Genomic DNA, 12,500 nt, shown 5'->3' with positions numbered 1-12,500 from the left:
ATTTATAATGCGCCGTTGCTCGTGGCCGAGGCTCAGACGCGAATTGTATATGATGGAATCGTGTATGATAGCTACCATTCGAGTACAGTGCGTTACAAAAGTGATATTCTATGACAACACGATTATTAATATTATTTCTTTCTTTCTTTACATCTATCTCTTACTTTTTATTATTATTATTATTATTATTATTATTATTATTATTATTATTATTATTATTAGAATTAATAATAATTAACAACAGTAATAAAAATTGTTATTTTTATTATTTAATAATATTATATTATCTTTGTTATTGTTGTTACTGCTTTTGTTATTATTATTATTATTATTATCATCATCATCATCATCATCGTTATTGCGTTATTATTCCTTTCGTCGTTTATTACTAATATTATTATTAATATTATCGTTAATTAATTTTTCTCTCTCCTTTTTCTTTTTTTTTTTTTTTTTTTCTTAAATATTTTTTCTAGTTCTTCTATTTCCTTCAATTTTATTTTACTCATTCTTTTTCATTTCTTTTTGTTTTTGCCTTATTCCGTTTTCCTTTTTTCTTTTTCTTTTTCTTTTTCTTTTTCTTTGTCTCTCTCTTTCTTTCTTTCTTTCTTTCTTTCTCTATCTTCTTCTTTGTTTTTCTTCTTCGCCTGTCACGTCTGTCTACTCTTTCTTTTTCTTTAGTCGTGACCTCGTTAAGAACTCTTCTCGTCGCCTCTTTATTATCGACATCGACTTCCCGTTCGTTCGTTAACTCCACTTCGTAATATTCCTTCTTTCGGGATTTCGCGATTACCAAGCTGGATTTTCCGGAGCAAATTAAATGTATGGGAGAGAAAACTCATCGAGGATCGTTAATGGATCGCATTTTTCTTACAATTTCTCGAAATATTGTTTAAGTTTTGCTTTCTTTTCTTTTTTCGTTTTTCTTCTTTTCATTCGTTTCTTTTTTCTTTTTCTTTTTTTTTTTTTTTCGTACGTTTTTCGTTATTTCATTTCAGAGTTTTAAGAAAGAAATTCTATATCCGACGACGAGGAACGTCGTTGTTAATTCACGAGAAACACAATTTCATAATACTTACGACGAGATTTCTTTTTCGAAGATATCTAAACGGTTTTTTCTTCATTTTTATTTATTTATTTATTTATTTAATTTTTTTTTTTTTTCGTTCGTTCGTTTCAAAGATCATAAATTAATGCTAGATTAAGCAAACAGTTGGGATTACTGGTTTCGATAGTTTTTATAAAAATATCTACTTCAAATTTCATCCCGTGTCTTTCTCAATTATGATTTTTTTTCTCTCTATTTTATATGTATGATCAATTTTATAAATTCCTTTTTTTTATTTTCTTTTCTTTTCTTTTTTTTTTTTTTTTTTGAGAGAAATATATATATATATATGTAGATACACACATATGTATATAAATGAAATATAAACATATTACGGACGAATGACGAGTTATCTCGTATTTTATATGTATAAATAATGAAAAGAAAATAAAAGATATAATTTTCTTTTTTACGAGCGATTCTCTAAAAATATTTGACCGATTCTCTTTTCGTTCTTGTTGCGTTTAACGATCATTGATCAAGAGCTAATTGAGAAATATTATAAAAAAGAAAAGTAATTATATTTATTTAAAATTAATACATAAAAATTAATTAATATTATATATTAATAATTTAATTACATAATGCATGTATTAATATCAATTATCAATATATATATATATATATATATATATCAATACCTTATATTATAATTATACATTATAAATTATTATTATTATTATTATTATTATTACGAGCAATGAATATTTATTTGAAAATAATTAATTCAAAAATATTTATTATTAAAAAAAAAAAAAAAAAAAAAAAAAGAAAAAGAAAGAAAAGAAAATAATCGTCTGTGGTATCGTATAAGCAACAAAATGTCCGTAATGTGTTAATATATCAAAACAATTATCGACAGTTGAAATGTTTTCAAGATTGAAAATTCGAAAGATCGATAAAACTTCAATCTTTAGATTTAAGTCCGCATTGCTGTGATCAGAACTTGAAGCAACATTTCTGATCTCACGAACGAATTAATCGTAATTTATTAAGTTAATTAGTCTGAAGAACTCAACTTCTTCGTTTTGTATGTACTCGAGGTCTCAATCCTTTTCAGATCAATAGTAGCCATATTTAAAATTTCTTTCTTTTTTTTAAACTCGTCTTTTTATCTCTCCATCGAATATCAGCCCTTTCGTTCCTTTCTTTATTTTTTCCTTTTTATCTTTTTCCTCTTTTATTTTTCTTTTCTTTTCTTTTCTTTTCTTTTCTTTTCTTTTCGTTTCCTTCAATCTTTTCTTCCTTTTACTTTTTCTTTTTCCCTTTTCTTCTTCTTCTTCTTCTTCTTCTTGTCGATAGTATAAGGAAAGTTTTTGCAAAAGAAAATGGTTGTCCGTCGCGACATGTGTTTGAGGATATTGGAAAGCTATTTCTCTTCTAGAAGACATCTTATCTGCCGATATATTTTTGCAAAATGATAAAGGGAAAAGTTTCAAATAGGAATAAAATTAACTAATAAATTCTAATAAATAGAGAATAAATATAGAAAGACACAGACAAACATTTACGTACGTACACGTATTTATTCAAATATAATGAATTAAATAATGAATTATATTATAAAATAATAATTATATTATTATTATATCTGATATAAGATAATTTATTTGGTAGAGTGTAATTATATAATATAAATTAAATACATAAATAATTGTATTAGTACTTAAATAATATATTATACTGTATTAAATTAGCTATCTCATATATACTCGGATTATTCTACTATTCGGCTAAATAGCTTGTCCTACATACTGGCATAATTATATTCCATCAAATAAGTTATCTTATATTAGCTTAATTAAATTATTATTAATAAATTACGTTATTTATTAATATAATAAAAGTCAACTTAAATTAATACAATTATATCAGATTTAATATAATTTATTCTTATATACGAACATTCATCTTCGTTATATGAATTACATGTTTTGTATAAAGATACTTTCGTGATGAGAAAATAATCATAAAATTTCTAATAAATATATATATATATATATATAACGTTATAAAGAGTTAAGGAGAATAGAGAAGAAAAAAAAAAAAAAATAGAAAAAGAAAAAGAAGAAGAAGAAAAATCGATCGTTCATTTTTGTTGTTGTACAAAAGAACAAGAATTTTTATATTAAAGCTGAGAAAGATGAAGAGAAGAAAAGAGAAGAGAAGAGAAGAGAAGAGAAGAGAAGAGAAGAGGGGTGAAGGATGCTTGGAAGGGGAGGGGGCGTTAATATTAGTACATATCTACGAGGAGCGAGGCGATATTCTTAGAACGAAAACTTGACTCCGTAATGAGTCACCTTCGGGGAGAGGTACAGTTGAGATCAATATTCTTGGAACGTTTTCATCTCTTTTTTTTTTTTTTTCCTTTTATTTTCATTTATTTTTCATTTTTATTTATTTGTTTATTTTATTATTTTTTTTTTTTTAATCGCGAAGGTGAAATCGTGTAATAAAATAATCGGATAACGTGCACACTCTCATGGTCGATTAAATTAGCAAAGGGGCCGTTTTTGTTATCGCGTTTTACCGTGACATCGTATATATATATATATATATATGTATGTATGTATGTATGTATGTAAATGCGTGTGTACATATGTGTAATCTAGAAAACCGTTTGATATTTTTTGCGAATCTTCCCTCGTACCGTTACGACAAGTAGATTACATATGTTACCGTTAAAATGTGAAGTCCATTTTATAGGATATATGTATAACTAAATATTTCATAAATGATTTATTGCCATTAGCTAAGGCATATAATTGTAATTAAATCCGTGAATAACGTAAGGTAATACATGGAATATCTATGATGACTCACTATCCAACAAAACGTTTCATCAAAAATGTTTTTCAAAAGAACTTGCACGATACGATACAAACGACGTAGTAACGTCGTTGAAAACAAGGAAATATTTTTGTTTGATCGTTTTAACATCGGTTATAAAAGACAAATTATTATTTATACTTGTTGTTTATACTTTTTATTTATACTTGTTTATACTTCTTCTTCTTCTTTTTCTTTCTGTTTTTCCTTTTACGATTACGATATGAATAAAACGTAGTCGGATTCGAGATAAGGGATTATTTTTGTATTATTTTAACATATCAGTGACAAGAAAAGAATTCTTGTTTGTACTTTGTTTTATTTTCTTTTTGTTTTGTTTTGTTTTCTTTTTTTTTTCTTTTTTTTTTTTTTTTTTTGTTTGTTCTCCAAGTAGATACAAAAATATATATTTTATTACGATATAAACGAAACGTAATAAAATTTATAAGAAGGAAATATTTTTATATCGTTTTGACGCAATATTAAGAACGTCAGAGAAACTTTTATTTATTATATTTTATTCTTTTTTCTTCTCGAATTAGGTCAAAAAAAAAAAAAAAAAAAAGAAAAGAAAAGAAAAAAGTGTGTTTTATTACGATATAAACGAAACGCAGTAAGGTTTCTAACAAGGAAATATTTTAATATCATTTTGATGCAATATTAAAAACGAGAAAGAAACTTTCATTTATATTTTGCTTTTCTTTTTTTTTTTTTTTTCTTCTCGAAATAGGTCAAAACATGTATATACTTTATTATATACTTTATTACGATATCCTTTATTACGACATAAACGAAACATAGTAAAGTTTAAAACGAGGTATTATTTTTGTATTATTTTTAATAGAATATCAATAATAAGAAGGAAACTTTTATTTATACTTCGTATTTTTTTTTTCTTTTTTCTGGAATTAGGTCAAAAAAAAAGTGTGTTTTATTACGATATAAAGAAAACGTAGTAAGTTTTTATAACAAGAATAATTAAAAATTAAAATTGAGAAAGAAAATTTTGTTTATAGCATATTTTATTTTCCGAATAAGGCCAAAATGTGTAGTTTATTACAATGTAAACGACGTAATAAGATTCGAAACAAGCAACTATTTTCGTTATCATTTTAATACGGCATTAAAAATGAGGAAAAATTTTTTTTATTTAAACTTTGCTCTTTCTTTTTCTCGAGGTCATATGTATACTTTATTACTATATAAACGTCGTGGTAATATTAAAAACAAGAAAGTATTTTTGTTATCGTTTAAATAGGTAATCGAATAGATTAAATATTAAATAATAAGAAAGAAAGTTTTATTTAGAATTCGTTCTTTCTTTAGTTTTTAATGGAATTAGGTCAATACGTATACTTTATTCTTACAATATAAACGACGTAATGATGTTCAGAAAATATTTTTATTATCGTTTTAACAGGTACTATTATTAAATAGTAAAAAGAGAAAATAAACTTTTATCATATAATTATATATTATTCTATATTTATTATATAACGTTATATACTTCGACATTTCTCTTTCTTTTTTCTCGAATCAAACTCAAAATGTATTATTAAAAAACTATTAACTTAACATACTTTTGTTTTCTAGTTACATGAATCAAAACAGATATTCGAATTATATCTTACATTTTCTTTGAAATTCTATATATGTACACACACACACACACACACACACACACATTCTGGTCATAAAAATAATATCATCTCTTTAACTTGGAAATTTTTTCGCGATTAAATATTATTAAGCATCATCGCTCGCGGCATTTACTTATCGGAGTGAAAGAAAAAGGACAGAAAAAAGAAAAGAAAAGAAAAAAAAAAAGGGGAGGGGGGAAAATACAAATCGCATTAGCGAAACAATTTCTTTTATTATAACTCTTTGTCTTTATTTTTCTTCTTAGATGTTTCGTAACGAAAAAAAAAAAAAAGAAAAAGAAAAAGAAAAAATAATAGATGAATGGAGGACGAGCAAACTAAACGCGGCTCGAATTATTTTCGAACGTATACACGTACATAAATTACATACGATACATACATACACACACGCACACACATAACTTGTTTGGAATTTTTCATTTGGTATCATGCAAATAACAATAGCGATATATCTGTTAACGATGCAATTTGCATCTATTGGAATATGTGTTACGCGCGTGCGCGTATGTGTATTCATTGTATTGCAAGCGTGTCGAACAAATGTACATATGTATGTACGTATTATATATATATATATGTATATATATATATATATATCTATGTATATACGAGTAGAGAAACCGATCCGAGCGATATAAATCTGAATTAAACGAACGTCAAAAGCAAACGCGAAACGTTTTCAATGTTTTCATCGCGTTCTTTACGTTTTTTTTTATTTTTATTATTTTTATTTTTTTTTTTTTTTTTTAATGCGTTAAACAACCAACAACATTGATGACCGATGAAATAATCTCTCTCTCTCTCTCTTCTCTCTTTTATTTACTATTTATTTCACAATTTATATATTCATTCATCCATTTATTTATTTATTTTATTCAATAATTTAATATCATATTTATTCGATCATTTATATACGAAAGGAATAATATCTACTATCGTATCTTCCCCTTCTCACCCCCCCCCTACCCCAATTCCCCCGCCAAATCCATATTTTCATTCGTCCATCTAAAAATAATGTGCAAAATTTATAAATCCCATTATACGTTTTATCGTAATTATTTTTTCGATTAAACTCGTAGAAGTATCCTTCGACTAAGTTATTTTCATGCACGTGACGTATCCGAGTCCTTCGCATTAGTTATTCACTCGAAAGTAATGACGAGAATGATAATATATATTTTTCAACGTGTAGCAAGAAATTATTAATCGTCTCTATGATTGGATACGCTCGTAGTAGATCGTAATGACGACGAATGGAATTGTCGTCGACAGAGAAAGAGAGGGAGAGAATGAGAGAGAGAGAGAGAGAGAGAGAGAGAAATAAATAGATAGATAGAGAGAGAGAGAGATAGATAGATAGATAGAGAAAGAGTGGGAGTGAGAGAGATAGAGAGAGATAGAGAGGGAAAGAGAGCGGAGATGATTAGGACCGGTCAATAGATGATGATATAACGTGCTCCAGTACCGTATATAGCCTCATCTAAATCTAGTCTTCTCATCGCGCTAAGGGAATATGTACATACATACATACATACTTACATCGATCGTCTTTTCATAGCAATCTATTTTTGAAATATCCGCTAAAGTATCTCGGAATATACACGGGAACGATATTTTCGAACGAAATGTAATATCAAAACGCGTTTCGTTATTCGTGTTATATTTTTCTCTTGTTTTTTATTTATTCTTTTCCTCCCTCTCTCTCTCTCTCTCTCTCTCTCTCTCTCTCTCTCTCTCTGTCTCCTTTTTTCTTTTTCTTTTTCTCTTTGAAAAATTTATAAACCTATCCGAGTATAAATGGGAATCGTTAATCAAAGGGATAAATATAATTTTGTTCTCTCCCTACTGTCGTACGATTTTGTTGTGTTTTTCCTTTTCTTTTTTTTTTTTTCTTTTTCTTTTTCTTTTTCTTTTTGTTCTGTTTAATTACAAAACAAATAATTGAATGTATTGATTAATTAATTAATTAATTAATTAATTAATTAATTAATTAATTCAAGGAAATGATATAACGCGAAACTAAGAAATGTGACCTTTCACTATATGGACTTGTTTTATATATATATATGGATAATTCTTTTGTATATTTTCTTTTGAAGAAAAAAAAAGTAATGAAAGAAAGAGAAAAAAAAATGTTTTGTAATTTAAAAGTCATTGTCTATAATATTTTTATGAACATACATGTAATTTAAGAAACATACATATCATTGTTATTATTAACTATTATTAATTATTTATTTATGATTTCTTTATCAATTAATTTTCTTAAAATAAAAATTAGAAAAGTCAGATGACCAAGGTCATGATAAAGAATATCTTACCAAGAAACAATGAAAGACTATTTTGTTTTGTAAGATCGGATTTTTCCAAGAAATGTCTTTTAATTTATTAATTTCTTATTTCCATATGGATTTAGCAATAGATTCAATATCGCTATCAATAATATATCGATACAATTATCAATAATACATATCAGTATCGTTAATAATATGACCTCGAACGAATAATATTGGTTGCTTGTTAGTCATAGGTCAGAGTCTAATGGTCACACAACTTATAGTTACTTATAAATATGTATGTACGTATATATATATATATATATTTTTTTTCTTTTTCTTTTTTCTCTTTCTTTTTCTTTCAATAGATCCTTTGTACAAGTATAAATTTGGATTTAAACGTACAAAAAAAAAAGAAGAAGAAGAAGAAAAGAATTCTTTGTCTTTTCTTTTAATTCCTTTTATTGTAGATTCAGTTGACGTACTTATTTCTAGTTTATAATAATAATAAAAAAAAAAAAAAAAAAAAGGATAAGAAATGCGAACATTATCAAAAATACTCGATATGCTATCGTCACGGGTTGACGTAACATAGAAATCACAAAGCTACATAATGTGAAATAGCAAGAAAACTATTATATAATCGCAATGGAAAAAGAAACAATTATTTTGCAGAACGTTCGTTATTATTATATAATATATGTATATATGTATATATATATATATATAAATTGTATTATATTTAATATTATAATATAATAATATTATTATTATTGTTGTTGTTGTTCTAATGCTATTATATAACTATTCTTCCGCTTATTATTATTATTATTATTATTACTATAGTAATATATATATATATATAAGTATATTATATAAGTATATTATTATATATTGAATACTAATTAAATTTATATAATATAATATACAATTTTAAATCGATACATCGAAATATCAATGCATTTTTGAAAGGAAAGTTTTAAACAATAATTGTTTGATATTAATGGACAAATACAACAAGTTCGATGGACATTTTTCAGGTCACTTTACGGTCAACTTTATTTTTACCTTTTCTTTTCCCCTTTTAATGGAAACCTATAATATTTATAACGATATCTTACAAAAAAATAATAAAATATAAGAAAGAAAAAACAAAACGTTTGTTTGAAATATCGTTTTATCCAATCTCTACTTTCTACGATATCGAATATTGTTTAAACAGAAATTTTAGAGAAGATAGAAATATATTGGATGGATATACCTTTTTTAGATAAATATTATTTTGATAAATATTCAAATAAAATATTCAAATAGAATATATGTATACTCTTTTAATACGCTTATATAAAATAAACGTGAGAGAGATACGAAATAATGCATTCGAAAGGAAAATTTGCAAAAATATTAACAAATATTATCTATCATATGTTAGTCGATCTTTTAATAAAATTGAAAATTTGTTTTCTTTCTATATAAATTTATAAAAAGATAAAAAAGATAGTACAACAACGTTATTACTAAGATAATATTATAATACATATTACAGTATACATTAAAATATCAATTTTTAACATAGTACAATTCAACAGAATTGATTGAATATTATTAATAATAATTCAATAATTCAACGTATTAATAATTCTCACGTTGTAAAAAAACAAGAAAAAAAAAAAAAGAAAAGAAAAAAAGATTCATTTGCCTTAGACTTAAATCATTGACGATGGAAGAAAAAAATTAGAAAATGATCAGAGATCATTTATAAACGCGTATACGTTTTCAAACGTGATAAATAATTCATATATTTTCATTAGATATAAATACATCCACGTCGAAGACGTTCGTATTTTAATTCAAAGAAAACATAGAAGAACGTGATAATGAATATCCGAATATTAATGAAAATATAACATACATGTATGAATGCATATAAACGTATATACACGTGTACGTAATATATATATTTACGTATTAACTATGTATTAACGTGATCGTTATCTTTTCTGTTTCAGGTACGGCATAAGAACTTGTCCAAGTTTTATAATTTCTTCGATTTGGAAAAACGATTAAACGTTAATACCTTGACGATTTCTAACACGCGATCGCAATTCGTGAGTACATAAAATACGATTTTAATCGTTAATAATAAAATGATTGCTATTAGACGACAGGCAAACTTAACGTGATCTCGAAGGGATCGGATAAAAATAATAATAATAATAATAATAATAATAATAATAATAAATATATATATATATATAAGAAAATTAAACAAACAAAAAAAAACCTGAATTCGAGTTTCGATACGATGCATTATAAACTCTATGTTTTCGTACTCGTTGAAATATAATCTTTAAGACGATATAATCGGATATCGAAATCGGATAATGTTTTCTACGTAAAGGAGATATCTTGCGTAGTATTGTACTACGCGATCAATCGATTTAAATTATGTGGGATAAGAAAAACGATTGAGATGGGAGCAATTTAATTTTTTCGTAATTTTTTTTTCTTTTTTGTTTTTTTTCGTTTCTTTTTCGTTTTCTCATTATTTTATCTATTTTTATCTGGGATGTAACATCGTACGCGATTAATCAATTTAAATTAGATAGGATAAGAGGAACGAAGGGAAAGGGAAAAATCGAGGATGGGTTCTTTTTTTTTCTTTTTCTTTCTTTTTTGTCCGTTCTTCTCTTCTCTTTTCTTCTCTTCTCTTTTCTTTTCTTTTCTTTTCTTTTCTTTTCTTCGTTTTCTTCGTAGTTGTTTGTTTGACCGTTTTTCTTTTCTCACATTTTTCGTTTCATTTGTATTCTTTTTATTCTTTTCTATTTTTCATCCTTGTAAAAGAGAAGCGTGAATATAATCCATTGAAATTTCAAGAAAAAAAGAGAAACGTACGTGAAAAAAAAAAAAAAAAGAAAAAGAAAAAAAAAGAGAGTATCTCTAGATCCTGCAAACGTTTTTGTTTTATTTGATTTGATTTGATTTGATTTGTTTTTCGTTTTATTGCATTTTATTTCTCGATTTTTGAATTTTTTTTCCTCTCTCTCTCTCTCTCTCTCTCTCTCTCTCTCTCTCTCTCTCTCTCTCTTTTTTGTGAATTTTAGCCTCCGTCGAAGTCGAACTAGAACAAGAAAAAAAAGAAAGAACGAAAAAAAAAGTCAATTCTATCAGTATTCCAAAGTTTAATAAGTGATAAAAGCGAGCATTTTCTCGAGCTCGAGTCTCGACACGGAATGAAGTGATAGTGTTATCGATGCGATAAAAAAAGACAAAAAAATAGTCGCGAGCTAGAGTAGAAATGCATTTACTTTGTTGCAGAAAATGCAACAACGAATTATCTGTATTATATTGCAGTAAAAGATTCTCTCTCTCTCTCTCTCTCTCTGTTTCTTTCTCTTCGTCGTCATTTTTCTCTCTCTTTTTTTTTTTTTCATTACAATTATATTAATTAATTCCCTATAACTCAATTTTTTGTTACATCTAAAATACACAATTATTAGATAATATGAAATATAGTATAACATTATTATGATTAATATAAATTTTAATATAATTATACTATAAATAACATATAATTATACAATATAGTTATATAATAATAATAATGATAATAATGTATATTATAATAACGTATATATATATATATTATATTTTATTATAACTATACTAATATAAGTGACTTATATGATATAACTTATATTTAACAAGTAACTTATATAACAAATAATTCAAATATAAACTAAAAAAGAAATTAATTATATAACGAAAAAAATGCGAAATGAGATCACGAAAATATAAATACATATAGATAAGTACAAGTCATGTATATATAACTGTACGTTACATGACAGTTCTAAGTTACATGACATTCGTTATATAGGATTAAATTAAAAGAAAAAAAAACAAGAAGAAGAAGAAGAAGAAGAAGAAGAAGAAGAAGAAGAAGAAAAGAAAAGAAAAGAAACAAGAAAGGAAGTAAGAGAGAGAAAGAAAAGTAAAATGAAACAAAACAAAACAAAGCAAAAAAAAAAAAATAAAAAAAAAATAAAAAAGCACTGCGCGATAAGTTTTTATATAGAATCGTTCGATCGTAAATTGCGAAGATAATGAAAAAGCAAGGACGATAATAAAATAGACGATAAGAATTTCCTTTTTCTATCAAGGACAAAAATAATTCTTTGTTAACGTCTATACGTACTATATAATTTTTTTCTTATCTTCTCCGTTCAAAAATAATTTCTGTCTGCACTAATACGCTTGGTTATACTCTAAAGTGGTTCGTAAATACGCCCACATACACACATACATTCACTTACATACATACACACACACACACACACACACACACACACACACACACACATAGACAGACAGATAGACAGACAGACAGACAGAGAGAGACAGAGAGAGAGAGAGAGAGAAAGAGAGAGAGATAAAGATACAGAAACAGAGAGAAAGAGAGAGAGAGAGAAAGAAAGAGAAAGAGAAAAAGAGAGAAAGAGAAACGTTAGCAGCGGTTGTTGAGCATCATCATGATCGGAACATACGCGTGCTTTTTATCTCGCGTGCAGTCACGCATCGTACGCGTCGATAACTCGAGTTCCTGTAACGACACGAAAGACGACG

General features: G+C 25.9%; 1 protein-coding gene across 3 annotated transcripts in view; it reads left to right on the top strand.

Moving 5' to 3' along the window:
- The window catches only part of LOC122630604, a 158,002-nt gene that overhangs the window by 82,629 nt on the left and 62,873 nt on the right, over window positions 1-12,500 (top strand). For 2 of the 3 annotated variants that reach the window (XM_043815270.1, XM_043815268.1), the window contains exon 3: window positions 9,884-9,982. The exons of the other annotated variant lie outside the window; for it this stretch is intronic. In XM_043815270.1, the coding sequence (XP_043671205.1) occupies window positions 9,884-9,982 (99 nt within the window). The remainder of the gene's footprint in view (window positions 1-9,883; window positions 9,983-12,500) is intronic. 3 annotated transcript variants of the gene reach the window in all.

Source organism: Vespula pensylvanica, chromosome 7 (assembly GCF_014466175.1).
Source record: "Vespula pensylvanica isolate Volc-1 chromosome 7, ASM1446617v1, whole genome shotgun sequence".
Lineage (NCBI taxonomy): Eukaryota > Metazoa > Arthropoda > Insecta > Hymenoptera > Vespidae > Vespula > Vespula pensylvanica.
The sequence above is the reverse complement of the archived record's forward strand: the minus strand, read 5'-3'. Positions and strand labels throughout refer to the sequence as shown.